Below are 14,420 nucleotides of genomic sequence, written 5' to 3'. Positions count from 1 at the left end.
TTTAGTGTGTGTGTACCCATATAAAGATGAGTAGCGTTTGGGTCTGGCTCACTGGGTGCAGTTTTTGCTTGCCATGCTTAAAGCTCTGGGTTCAGTCACTGGCACCATAAAAGCCAGGCTGCGGGGCATACACCTGGTATCCCGGAGCACAGGCAGTCCATCAGAAGAAGCGAAGGTTCTCCTCTTACATAAGGAATTTGAGGCCAACCTGGGTTAGAGAACCTGTCTCAAAAAAGGAGGAAGAGAAAAAATGGAGGAAGTATGACTTTGTGTTTGATTTAAATGCCAGTGTAAATGCCTAAATATAGGTTACCTCACAGCATAAGCAAATTACGTGAATAATTCTTTTTTATGTTCACCACACCAGTATGCCAGATTATTATTTTAAACTATTAATAAGTATTCAGAGTGAGCATATGCCCATACCAATGACTTAAAGTTCTAAAGATGGCAAATTCAGATTCTCCTTCAGGAAACCCTGGTAGAGCCAACGCTAAAAAAAGTAGAGGTTACAAAAACAGCATCAGAAACTTTATCTGAAGCTGATTACTGTAATGCGGAAAATAGAAGAGTGATTTGTAAGACACTGGAGCAGCCTCGTGCATGGAGCTGTCAGGCCAGGACCTTGTCCTTGAGAAGGCCTCTGACTTTCCTGGTGGTCAGGGTTTTCCTAATGCTGGATGGAAGAGTTAGGAAACAGCAGCAGTTTAAACGTTAGTTTACAACAGTAGTGACTGGTGACTTTCACCACTGTAGAGGCCTATATGTTTTAAATCATCTTTGTTTTTATGAATTGAATCAAGATAGTTTTTATCTATACCTAGAGCTACTATAAAAACAAAATCTTTGATCAACATTTATCCATGAGTTAGAATCTCAGGAAATATCTTACTATTACAACACATGGTTGAGATTCCTCAGTGATGATTCAATAAAAGTTTATCGTGATTTTTATCAATATCATGACAAATAAGCAGTGTTACAACTTGAAAAGAATGACATTTTAAACGTATACTTCCAGAAACATTAGCCAGAGATCAGGGAAGCGCATTGTAAGCCATCATCTTTAAAGTACTATGAAACTGGGTCCCACAATGAAGGTTTTAAAAATTGTCTCTTCCAGAATACCAGGAAAAACCTACATGATAATAGCTTTTCTAACTGTGGGTACTATGGGCTTATCAAACACTTCCTTGGGCTACCTGAATTATCCAACCCAAGTCATCTTCAAGTGCTGCAAACTGATTCCTGTTATGCTAGGAGGAGTTTTTATTCAAGGTACAGTAATAATGCATTTTATACTGTTTGAAGCACACAACAATGTTGTGGCATCTGGCATTAGGAAAAACAATTAAATGTCCACAGCTGAGTTCTTGAGCATTCTAGATATTGTAATAGTACAATATCTGGTAAAAATATGGTGTCATAAAAACATTGATATTTCTCTGAATATTGATTTGAGGTTCATAATTTGGATGTAAGAGAGAATAGCCAGCATTTTGTTTTTTTTTTTTATCTTGGAATTTAGTGCATCCACACAGTGCTATATTTGCATAGTGAGGCATGTCTGAATGGACCCACTTCTTCCCTGACTGACTGTACCAGCTCTCTGATGACTTAGAACCCATCTGGGTCAAGCTGGATAGAAAGAGGAGGCAGTTAGAGCAGCAAGCGTTGGGCCAAGTTGTTGCCTGGTCCCTGTCTTGAAGCTGTTCCCATCACTGAAGGGCTTAGGCAGCCTGCTCTCAGTTTGTGCATCAAGATGCCTTCCCAGAGACCACCTTTTACAGTGGAAATGTACCAGCCACCTCCCTGGACATTAAAGATAGTGGTTTGTTCATATGGAACAAATACCTCAGTCTCTACTAAAACTTCTGACTAGGCACATACATTTCCTTAGAATCTTTACCAAAGGTTAGAATACGTGTCATTTTGTAAAGAGAGGCAAAGGAAAATGAGTAAATTCTCCCCTGTCTAATGGTCTTCACATTGGTATTTATAAGCTGAAACAGTGTTTAAAATAGCCAGACCCATTACTTTCTTCCCTCAGTAGACTTAAGCTTACAAACTGCAAGAACATACACAGCCTTTTAATAAATAAAAGATATACTCATTTCTATCAATAGTTAAAATTGAGGGGTATCCTTTATTTTTTCCAGTCTTCCCAAATTGCAGTCATGCACTGTATAAGGAAACCTGTTCACCAGTAGACTGGGATTATGAAAGTACTCCCCTGAGATAAATTTGCCCAATGACATCACGTCCATCTCAGTCTGTGTGAGTGCCCTGACGATGTCACAACAAAATCCCCTCAGGTGCATTCTCAGGCCATATACTCTGAATAAGCGGTCGGTGCATGTGAGTGGTTTTGATTCTTGTTTTCCTGTCATAATAACTAAAATAGGATCCCATTTCTGTCTTACAAGAACACGCAGTGCCTGGTTGAAACTAAAACCTCCTAGGATTGTTGTACGCTCTATCTGAGTGTTCCTTATGCTTTGGGCATTAGGCATGAACAGCACAACGATCCATATTCTGCTTGGTGAGGCACTGTGAGTGGACGGCAGGCCAGGCAACTATTTGCATAATGAGCCCATCTTCCTCTTGTCTCACATAGGAAAGCGGTACAACCTTGCAGATGTGTCTGCCGCAGTGTGCATGAGCCTTGGCCTGATCTGGTTTACCCTCGCTGACAGCACAATTGTACCAAACTTTAATCTGACAGGTGAGGAATGGATTTGTATCCCTAAGTTGAATTTTATTTTGAATAAGAATTTGTAAGATTTCTTGAGGACTCTAAATGATGTTATAATGTCCGTGCGTCCCACACTTAACAAGGCTCTCACTCGGACTTTCCAATGATAGTAAAAGTATCACAGCTCTAGCGCTGTGACGTGGAGGTGCGTGACTAGCGGTTCCAGGTACATCAATAGCTGCCAGACATGAGAGTCGGCATGTGTGTGCTGACCTGTACCTGCATACAGAAGTTGTGGGGAAATCACGATGATATAAATTAGAATTATTTGTGTGTGATTTAAGTTTCCTCCAAGGTGTGCTATACTAACTTTTGTCAATTAAAATTTATATTTTTCAAAAGCCAAATAAGTCTTTCAATATGTCCAGGGATAAAAATAAATACTAGAATCTTGTCTTTATTTTAATAATCATTCAGATAAGTTGTTTGTGGGTATGTGGGACATTTATTGCATGTACAGAATACTTACTAAGTTTTACTAAGAACACAGTGTCATACCATCATTTATCTTGACTAAAATTACACTTAAAGTTTCCACATCAGAAAAACAAAAACAAAAAAACACAAGAGACCAAGCAGAAAGGCAGTATTGGAATACCAGCAAGCTCACTGTGTAAGCTAATTATCTCCATAATGAAAATACCGGTTACATTAGAGCCACACTTGTTTTCACCAATCAGACCAGTTATCAGTCAGTCTTCCTAGCCTTAGTTACCAGCCTGTGCTCCAAGTTTAAATAGAATGAGTTGGGCCTGGGGGCAGCCCTCTAGCAGCCACAGTCCTGGGGGCTTGGGGTCTCATCTTTCATCGGAACCTCCCTGCATATACAGAGAGTTCTCACAGTCACACCTCTCGCCATCAAGAGTCAAGAATTTTCAAGAAATCTTTATTTTTACATCACAGACTTTCATTTCAAGAGGTTGCCTGAAACAGACACCATCGGCTCTTCTAGTTGAAAAACAAAGTTAGAAAAGGCACGAATTTGCAGTGAGTGAAATTAAATTTAGTAAAAATATAACCAAGAATTTCTGGGTGGCTTGCAGTCCCTTTATTAATCTCCTTCTGTAGCATGGAGAGAACACTGCCTCCTACGGAGCTGGTGGGCGGAGAGGAGGAGATGGCAGAAGGTGTGGAAACCATTTTTCATGCTGTTTGAAGCTTGTAAATAACACACTCTCCTAACCTGTGACCAGGCTAACGGTGTGCTTGAGGTGACTGATAACTGCGTACTCGTTCTGTGTATAAACTGTATCCTAGTCCTGTTTAAATTTAACCTTTACGAAAAACAGTGAAATCAACCTCTCTATGTTTTGGACTCTGCTGTACAGTATTCACTACTTCTTGGTGACCCATTTATGCTCCTGACTCTACAGTGTGTGTGTGTGTGTGTGTGTGTGCATAAGGTTGAGTGTGACTAGATGGAAAATGATTCTCTGGAAACTAGGAAGTGTTTAAAGCAACACTTGGCTATAGAATGATAACATCTGGGTGTGGCAGGGTGTGCTGTTCCAAGTCAATAGAGTCAGAAAAGCACTCTCCAAAAGATTAAGACAAACCTTACCCACTCTGTGTACTCACTCCCTTTCAATAGTCCATTTGCTGTGCTCTTTAGTAATTAAGAACGATGGTCTTGGTTTGAAAGAAGAGATTGTATCAACAGATATCAGAACTCTCCAGAACAAATCAGGCCCACTCTTCGGGCAAAGAGCACCAAGGGTCAGTCGATTTTGTCTTGACTTTATGTGGCATCACCTCAGGGCTGAGAAAACACAAACACACACACAGCAGTGAGAGGGCAGCAGAGGGGCGGACGGGACAGCCAAGGAAGGTGTACTTCAGGCACAGAGAGCTTCTGGGTCCTGAGTTCCATGGCTACATTTGGGAGAAATACAACCCAGCACACTTCATGAAAGAAAGTGGTGGGCACTGGTGCCCTCTGTTTTTAGAGCAGCGGTTCACAGCTGACCTTTTGGGGATTGAATGGCCCTTCCACAGGAGTCACGTCGCAGATACCTTGCATGTCAGAGATTTGCATTGCCATTCATAACATCAAAATTACACTTAGGAAGTAGAAATGAAAATAATTGTATGCTTGGGGGTCACTACGAATGAGAACTTGTATTAAAGGGTCACAGCTTTAGGAAGGTGAGAGCCACTGGCTTACACATTCAGCCTGTGAGGCCCATGAAACCCACAGAGAGAACTGTGACTCCCTTTCCTTCCTATGCCAGGCTCAGGGATGACCAGGTTGTTCGTTCTCATGCACACCTGCGTGCTGCTTCCTAGGAGTGAGTGCTATCACCCAAACTATGCTATTCAGTGCGTGATAACTTAATACTGTTCACATTCTCCTCAGGGACATGAAAGAAAGGGACGCTTGCTTATGTGACCAGCTACTGGGACAGTTTGACTGGCAGGCTAACAAAGTCACTGTTGCATTAGATGCAGCTGAGACACCTGCGGAATCGAGGGCAGATCCTGAGCTGTAGCTGCACTTGTCAACTGCGCTCCCTGGAAAGCGTGGGTCAGGGAACATGAGAACGACTTCTAGAGGAGACAGTGTAGAGTTCCAGGCAGGAGCCATGCCCCAGAAGTGACCTTGGCAAATGCCTGTGTGTTCCTTTTAAATTGAATGTTTTAGAAAGACACTGTGTGTGTGTGTGTGTGTGTGTGTGTGTGTGTGTGTGTGTGTGTGTGTGAGAGAGAGATTTTCCTCTAAATATTTGGTGTTTCTTTTTTCCCCTTCTGATCTTTTGTGCAGCTCCCAGTCCCAGTAGATCGAAGAGTTTCTCCTATACTTGTTCTTCCATCACACCATCCTTGCTAAAAGGAGAACTGTGATGAGTGTGGTCCTGATGGCAGTATTAATCAGTTTGGTAGTGTCCGTCTTTTTTATGTTACTATCATCACTGTGTGCCTACCAAAGCAAGCTACAGATCAGAGTAGGCAGCATTCCAGCCAAATGGGAGTGACAGCATGCTTTTGATTTTTTTTAGCCCAGTTAGATTTCTGGTCGACCTTGCTTCCCGTCCGTGTGTTTAAAGAGGATCGTTCTCTTATTCCTTGAAGGTGTGATGCTCATCTCCCTGGCGCTGTGTGCAGATGCTGTCATTGGGAACGTTCAGGAGAAAGCTATGAAACTGCACAATGCTTCCAACTCGGAGATGGTGAGGACCCCAGCACTTCCGCGAGTCTGTAAGGCGCACTGCTGCTTTTATGAAATAGCTACAGTGCCAAAGACTTAATGTGCATTTTAATCTACTTGATCACTGATGTGAACATAACGCTAAGAATACTGTGGAAGGTCAGAAAAAAGCCTGTCACTGCTAGGAGCTCATTGTATAACTAATCAATATTTTTCTCATTAATTTCTGTAATCTTTTATCTGTTTACAAAAACCTCTGTGACATTGTTTTTCTTCTGTTTGTGTTCCTCTTTGGGTTATACTCAGTGTGGAAGTTTATAATTCTTATTGATGGTTTCTGGCTACATGTCAAAGCCTTTTCCAACTCAAGATTTTAAATTTTTCATCTATGTTACTTACTAGTTTTATATTTTCCAATTTTTATTACAGTTTCTGCTAAAACCCAATTCTGTATATTACACATCCCACCCTTCCCACTTGTTTTAGATGCCTTTTAAAAAAAGATCTCACATCCTCACAGAAGCGTCTGAACTGAATTCTCTAACCTTGATATCTGCCTCCACCCACAGAAACATGAGCAGCTTCATTCATTCCCCATCATTAGGATGAGTTACTAGAAGCCTCCCATAAACTAGAGATTCCACTGAGATTGTGATTGGTGGGACATTGACTTCTAAGTTAATTTAGGGACATGACATCTGTACGTAATTCAGTATAAGACCAAGGTCTTTCCTTCTATTCACATGTCTTTTAAAAATATTTTTATTTTTAACTGTATAATATTAGAGGGAGCAAGTGTGTGTGTGTGTGTGTGTGTGTGTGTGTGTGTGTGTGTGTGTGTGTGTGTGCATGCTAGTGCGTGAAGGTAGATACCAGCAGAGGTCAGCTCCCCTTAGAGTTGGAGTGTGGGCCGCCCAACGTGAACACTAACAACCTGACCTCGCAGTCCACACTCTTAATCCCTAAGCTGTTTCCCCAGGCTTCTAAACTGCGTCCTTTAGATGTCTGCTGGACTTTACAGTATTCTAAAGATAAAAACATCTTCTGCTTTTGTCTTTATATAGGAAAATGTGTTTGTGTGTGTTGGTTTGTGTGTGTGTGTCTGTGTGTGTGTGTGTGAGAGAGAGACAGAGAGAGACAGAGAGAGACGGACACACAGAGAGAGACAGACACAGAGAGAGAGAGACAGACAGCAAGAGCACACTTGCTTTGCTGTTCAGATGGAACACACTACATTAAAGCAGCTCTGTTTCCTGTTGCTGTCTGGGGCATCATAAGTGACATCTCCAGAACAGGAACCTGAGCTTTGGTAGGCATTTTCGTGATCACTGTCACTAATCCTCATGGCTGGGGTAAAGATGGCCTCACAAGTAAGACCAGGCAGGTCACCTGGAAACTCAAGGTAGCCAAGAGGTCCACAGGCTTTAAACTGAAGTCTTGGTTCCTATCCTAGGATACTTCTGGCTCTCCTTTGGGGCGGTTACAATCTGAAGCTTCAGTGTGTTCATTTGAAAGTCAAAGTTTTACTCGTGAGAAGTCCACACATGTGGGGTAGCATAGCTGACCTGTAGCAGGCATATCAGTTACACGGTGTTTGACACACCGCTCGGTGAGGAGGCTAAGAAGCTGGAGTGAGAGTGGCTGGGGAAATTACAGTGATGATTCTCATATCTTTTACACCCTCCAATGTTCAGGGTATTTTTTCATATCTTATAAGTGGCTTTAAGGATTTTGTTGTGTTTATGCTTTTAGAATGATAAAATCTGCTTCAATAAGTAAAATGTAAGAGTATATGGAAGGGTTCATATGCCATGGATTTTTCATTATGTAATGCTATATATGCATTTAGATATTGGTTCATGGGCCACTAGAATCAGCCATTATTTCTAGAAACTTAAGCCATAGGGCAGTGATAATAATGTTGCTGTAGAAATGTTTTATTCGTAGCACGGATTTTGAGTAGGTTAACTATGCTGTGTGTGCATACCCCTGCATTTCCCGTTTCAGTGTGGTAGTCATTTTCCTGCTTGTGCCTCTGCCAGGTTTTGTATTCCTACTCAATCGGGTTTGTGTACATTTTGCTGGGACTGTCATGCACTAGTGGATTGGGCCCTGCAGTGGCATTTTGTTCAAAGGTAAGCACTCCTTGCATTTTAAAAAATAAACATCTTACATTTAATAATTTTCTCTGTCCTGTTTTTTTGCCTAGTTCAAAAATGGCTACTGTTGATATAAATTGGTAACCCTTTGAATACAACATTACAGATTCTCAGAAATGATTGATATTTAATTTTTTATTCATTCTCTACCCTGTAAGTTAATTTTTAAGAAATTTGTAATGTACCAGTCAAGGATTTCTCATATCGTCAATATTTTCCCATTAAATACAAACTAAATATTGTTTGCTTGACTGCATTGTGCAGTGACTTATTGCCACTCAGGAGGCTGATTAAAATCTGTGCTTGACTGTGTGTGATACCTCAGGGTTTGCATTGTACTTTTCTAACAGGCCATCTTTCCTTGCAGAACCCTGTTCGGACTTATGGCTATGCCTTCCTGTTTTCCCTCACTGGATACTTTGGAATCTCCTTTGTTCTGGCCCTCATTAAAATCTTTGGTGCTCTTCTGGCTGTAACAGGTAGGAGACTGGCTTAGACTGTGAAGTAAATGTTTCCATTGAAGTAAAAGTTAACATTGCTTCTGATACTGTTTTGTGAATGGAAGAGCAGGATCTGGTCCCTAGAAATAGTGCTTGTCTCCAGCTTAAACTCCAGTAGCTTGTGTGGAGTTCTAAAGGAAATGGGTTTTGGTCTTGATTTCCTGTTTTGAAGACTTCATCTTTCTCCCCATTTCTGCATTACTGGGGAAAACCCTGGGCCCTCAGCATGCTGGGCACACATTCTGCCACTGAGCTGCATCCCTGGCCCTGAAGGCTTCATTTTTATGTCATGTATATACATTTTCATGAAAAACATTAAGTACACTAGAAAAAAAATTCTGTAAAACTATAATGGAATGAAACCCCTTAAGGGAAATACTACTTTCATATACTTTTAATTGATCACTGAAATTCCAGTCTTCCTTACACTTAAAGTATGGCGGATGCATTTTACATTTTTCAAGCCTTTGACGTGGATGTTTCCTGACACCACCCCCAGATCTGTGTCTTTCTTCAGCAGTGATGAGTGTGTCCATGTCCACACTGTAGAGGACTGAAGGTTGCCTTTGAGATATTTGGAGAAATGGGGGGCTGAGTGAGGGGAGCCAGTGGCCACTGCATCATTTTCCAGAGCTCTTAATGCACACCTGTCCATGATAGAGGCAGAAAGTTTTTACTGTCAAAAGGCAAAGGAAGGACTAGTAACAGCTAACATGGAGCCCTTCCTGTGTACTAGACACCATTTTGAGTGAGTCCCAACCAGCAGGCACTATAAACTCAGATAATGTGAGTGTGAGAGGTTAAGTGGCTCACGTGACAGCCTGCTAGAGTCAGGACTCCAGCAAAGCCCTGGCTCCCCAGCTGCTGCCTTCACCATGGTTGGTCCTCAGTACCCTCCCTACCATCGGCTTCTTGCAAGGCGGCTGCCTGGAGGCTGAGAATTTACAAGACGTATGGTCCTCTAGAAATAACACATCTACCCACATTTTCCTCCGCCACAGCCTGTCACACAACCACACCTAAGTTAGGGAAGACAGGAACACATGCCCAGCTAAAATAGATGCCCTAAAAACCAGCCATTGATGCTTGGGCCTTGACATGTGTTCCCAAAGCAAGGTCTTGAGTCACTCACCACTCACGCTTGAATGTCAAGTGCCAGGAACAGGACTCTGAGACAAGATCTGGGACAGAGAGCAGCAGTGTGAGGGCAGAATGCCAACAAGGAGAACTCTGTGCCCCCTTTTCTGCTTGCGCTTAGTCGGACAGTCTCGGGCCTTCAGCAGAGGCTGATGAGGAATACCCAGAGTGGGAAGCGGTGTTAATACATATGTGTAGACACGAGGACTGTCGGAACTACTGTCCCAGCCACAGAGGTCTCCAGGCCTAAGTAAGCCATTGTGCATGCAGTGCATGCCTTGAATCCAGTGGGTTGGAGGCTGGAGCAGGATGAACAAGACATGGCAGGACCTGTCTCAAAAACAAACAATGCCCAATACTGATGAACCTTACACTATGTTAGGAGGATAACTGTAGACAGAATTTTTGCAACCTATTTTTAATAAGGATCAGCCTCTCCTCTAGCCCATCACCCAGCGGAGGTAGTGGAAGAGAGAAGTTAGTAGGATGAGGGAACTGGACCTGCTCAGTAGTTCCTGGGGGTGAGCTCAGTCATCTTGGGCAGCAGTGCAGTCCTGTAAGAAACACCAAATAAGATCCAGCAGCTGCAGAGCAGTCTGTTCAGCACGCCAACACTGGTATGAACCGGCCTGTACAGTCCAGTCCTTTAAGTAAGCAGACACCAGGCAGCTATAGTTCAATTCTTAAGAAACCACCAGGCTCGCCAACCTGCCTGAGGTGGGCTGCAGCAGCGGCAAGCTGCCACAAGAACCTTATGAGCAGTTCTTGGGCGAGTTTCTCCCAATGGTAGCGTTATCACAGTTTGAGCTCAACAATGCTATGGAAGGCAAACCAATACATGTGTGTCCTTAGTGAAGAGAGGCGGGACAAAGAAAACCAAGCTCAGTGCTCATCTCCCACTGTCTGCGGGGTTATATCTGTACTCCCTCATCAAGGGTCCTTCCACCTGTGTCTGCTTCAGGAAAACAGTCTCTCACGTGTTTGCTCTAGCAAGACATCCTTTCACATGAGTGCCCCAGCAAACTATTGTTTGACCTAACTCGCTTTCCAATGAAACTAGAAGTTTCCACTTCAGATAACCCTTGCTCTACCCAATACTTTCTTACACTGAAAGCCTCTCATTATGGCTCCAGTGTGCTGTGGCAGCTGATGAACAGTTATGACAGTTGTACTTAGACATTGGATTTGATCAGTGCCATGGCTCCAGACCTTTACCTCTGTATGAAGTTGGTTGTGTTGTTTCTGGGATCTTAGTGATTCTGGCAGACACAGACCTATAAATATTTGTACAGAAATGAGTTCCAAATATTACCATGACAGTAAGATGCATCTAACTCTTTTCCCTACAGTGACAACAGGAAGGAAAGCAATGACTATTGTCCTGTCCTTCCTGTTCTTTGCTAAGCCGTTCACTTTTCAGTAAGTACTTTATGTATAAGGGTTTCAAAGTTAGATACTGGACTTCATATTTCACCTTAAACAGCAGTGTTTTTCTAACTTTTACTTTGTAAAATTTATGTTAACATGTGTTAGCCTGTTGTCCTCCACAAAGAATTCTTTTCATCCCAGTCTCTTATCTATTAAGTGCTTTTTCCTATTTTAGGAATCTGTGCATGTCATTTTATATATTTTAGTTACCCAGCTAAGCCCAGTGGAAATGTGGTCTCCTTACCATGGGACTGCATGAAAGGGGAGTGTATGACGGACACAGAGTGACTGACTGGGTGAAGGGTACACACCAGTGTAACTGACTGTTACTGGGGTGTGCGCACCAGTGTGACAGAGTGGGAGCAAGATATATGTTCCAGTCTGGCCAACTGTTTGTGGCGTGTCAGTGTGCCGATGAGAGTGGAGTATGCCATGCACAATGACTGAGTGCATATTTCTCAGGATAGCACGAGTGTAACACATGTGCTGAGTAAGCGACTGTTCTTTCCCACTTGTATATATGTAAAGGATATGTTTAAAATTCATGTGTGTCAAATTTTTTTTAGTGCAATTTTTCTTTTTCTCTTTCTTTATTTTTTCTTTTTTTTAATTGGGTATTTATTTCATTTACATTTCCAATACTACCCCAAAAGTCCCCCACACGCTCCCCCACCCACCCACTCCCACTTCTTGGCCCTGTCGTTCCCCTGTACTGGGGCATATAAAGTTTGCAAGTCCAATGAGCCTCTCTTTCCACTGATGGCCGACTAGGCCATCTTCTGATTCATATGCAGCTAGAGTCAAGAGCTCCGGGAGTTCTGGTTAGTTCATATTGTTGTTCCACCTATAGGGTTGCAGATCCCTTTAGCTCCTTGGGTACTTTCTCTAGCTCCTCCATTGGGGGCCCTGTGATCCATCCACTAGCTGACTGTGAGCATCCACTTCTGTGTTTGCTAGGCCCCGGCATAGCTTCACAAGAGACAGCTATATCAGGGTTCTTTCATCAGTTACAGAGACAAAGTGTAAAATTTTTATTTATAGCTTTCTTGCACAACAATAAGTGATAGAAAAATATTCTGTAAATTGTATCCTAATGATTTTGTTGTGGGTTTTGTGAAAGTGTTCAGCAGTCTTTTTACTATCATGTGTTTGAAAGTAATTCATGTGAATATTATAGGTCATTAATACAAACCTAGTTTACAAATAGGTAATTTTAAATAAAATTGTAAAATAAATACCCATCAATATATTACAAGTTGTATGTTGTTTATAGATAACCTTTCTTTATATGCTATCATACTTTAGTAATTAAATTACAGTGAGCCTTTGCTTCCTGCAGACTGTGTCCTTTTTTGTGATCTATGTTCCACTTTACTGGGACAACCAGTTGAGTATTGGGTTGAATATACAGTGTAGCCTTTGATAGACAGGAAGCTGGTATTTTAAATATAGTCTTAAGTCTTTTGGTAAGTGTTAGACTTTGAATATGCCAATAACCTCAAAGTTTAAATTACTCTCACTTTGTAAAACTTTTCCTGTATGTAATCAACCTAGTTTTTAAGGCTTCTTCTGTACATGTAGACAATGAATTTTGAATCAAATCCACCTCCTACTCTCTCCTCTTTAAACTGCTCCTGGCCTCCCCTCCTGACGTTTCTGTCACAACTGAATTATTGTATCTTTCATTAACTACTGAGTCTAATTGGTGCTGCTAGTCTGTGAGTGGATGTAGGGTAACACACAGCATATGTGACCAACCTGGGGCTGCATCCCTGAAGAAAATTGATACTCCCTCCCTTGGCATCCATCATCTGCTAGTACCGTCGCTAGGGGGAGGCTTCTTGGTGTTTATATTTTATGTCAACTGGACACAGTCAGGAGTCTGCTTATAAGAGGGAACCTAAATTAAGAAAGTCTCCATCAGATTTGCCTGTAGGCAAGCCTATGGGCGTTTTCTTATGACGAATATGTGAGGACTCACCTCACTGTGCACAGTGCCATCCCTGGGCAGGTGCTCCTGGGGTCTATGCGAAAGCTACCTATGCAGGCCAGAAAGATGAAACGGGTAAGCCATGTTCCTCCATGGTCTCTGCTTCTGTCCTACCTTAACCTCCCTCTGTAGAAAGGGACTTGGGATGGGTAAGCCAGACAAAGCCATTCTTCCTTGAGTTGCTTTTGGTTATGGTCGTTAGCCAAACAGTGGGAACCAAACTGGACCAGGCTTCATGAACCCCTCCCGTCTCTATCCAACATACGATTCTAATACAATTATTTAGACCTCTAATATCGAGTTTTTATGTGATTAAAGTAATTATGGGCTAACCACTCTATGCCTTAATTGCTAATATCCACTTTTTCATTTCTTTTTTAGGTATATATGGTCTGGCTTGTTAGTTGTCCTTGGCATATTTCTCAATGTTTACAGCAAAAATATGGATAAAATAAGATTGCCATCGGTGTACAACATGATAAAGAAAGCTATGGACATGAAAAAGTCAAGGACGTTGGCACAGACTGTGTAGAACTGCGTTCTCCTATTTAAAATAAAGCTCTGTGGGAACAACCATTAATCAATTCACTTTCCAAAAGCTTGTGATACAAACCAAAGGATCTGAAGGCTGCTGTCAGATGAGCAGATTGTACACCCGGTGGTTCCTTGGCATCTGCCTCTACAGAATACAGGCTTTTGATCAACTCCAAATGATCAAGAGCCCACACCTAGGACATGTTGCAATAAAGTCAGTATGAAGGAAAGTGCTTCCTAGCAATGTTCTGAACATTTCACTGGAAATGGACCGTGTTGTAAGACTGATTGGAAATCCTCCCAGCCTGCAGTGCGGTACTGTGAGTGCCACTGTGTCTCCATTCCGTTTTGCTGGTGTTATTTAAATTCTTCTCTGTTATAAGAGTGAACTGATGATTTGAAGTGTAGAGAAAATACCATTCATTTATAAATAAAATTATCCTGTGATTTTTTTTTAAATGGTGTTTTAATAGAATTTGTTATGGTGGAGAATGGAGATGGGATGAAGGGCTAATGTATACTTTAAAACTTGGGTTTTTAAAGTTTTGAGAAAATAACATTCACTTAAATAAAATTATCCTGTCATTTTTTTAAAAAAAACAATGTGCTAATAAAATTTGTTATTGAAGAAAATCAAGGTGGGAAGAAGACTTACATACACTTTAAAACTTGGGTTTTCACTCAGAATGTAAAAATATTGTGAAAGCGTCCTCATCTCTCCACAGGAGGAAGCGCTTCAAGGAAATGCGCTGGGTTTTAGAATGCCACGGTG

General features: G+C 41.8%; 1 protein-coding gene across 1 annotated transcript in view; it reads left to right on the top strand.

The window, feature by feature from the left end:
• Positions 1-14,107, top strand: part of Slc35b3 (solute carrier family 35 member B3) — a 29,332-nt gene extending 15,225 nt beyond the window's left edge. The window contains exons 4-10 of the mRNA XM_021180884.2: positions 1,124-1,278; positions 2,618-2,725; positions 5,825-5,922; positions 7,943-8,035; positions 8,427-8,538; positions 11,046-11,115; positions 13,496-14,107. Of these exons, the coding sequence (XP_021036543.1) occupies positions 1,124-1,278; positions 2,618-2,725; positions 5,825-5,922; positions 7,943-8,035; positions 8,427-8,538; positions 11,046-11,115; positions 13,496-13,646 (787 nt within the window). The 3' untranslated portion in view covers positions 13,647-14,107. The remainder of the gene's footprint in view (positions 1-1,123; positions 1,279-2,617; positions 2,726-5,824; positions 5,923-7,942; positions 8,036-8,426; positions 8,539-11,045; positions 11,116-13,495) is intronic.
• The last annotated feature ends 313 nt before the right edge of the window (positions 14,108-14,420 follow it).

Source organism: Mus caroli, chromosome 13 (assembly GCF_900094665.2).
Source record: "Mus caroli chromosome 13, CAROLI_EIJ_v1.1, whole genome shotgun sequence".
NCBI classification, from domain to species: domain Eukaryota; kingdom Metazoa; phylum Chordata; class Mammalia; order Rodentia; family Muridae; genus Mus; species Mus caroli.
The sequence above is the reverse complement of the archived record's forward strand: the minus strand, read 5'-3'. Positions and strand labels throughout refer to the sequence as shown.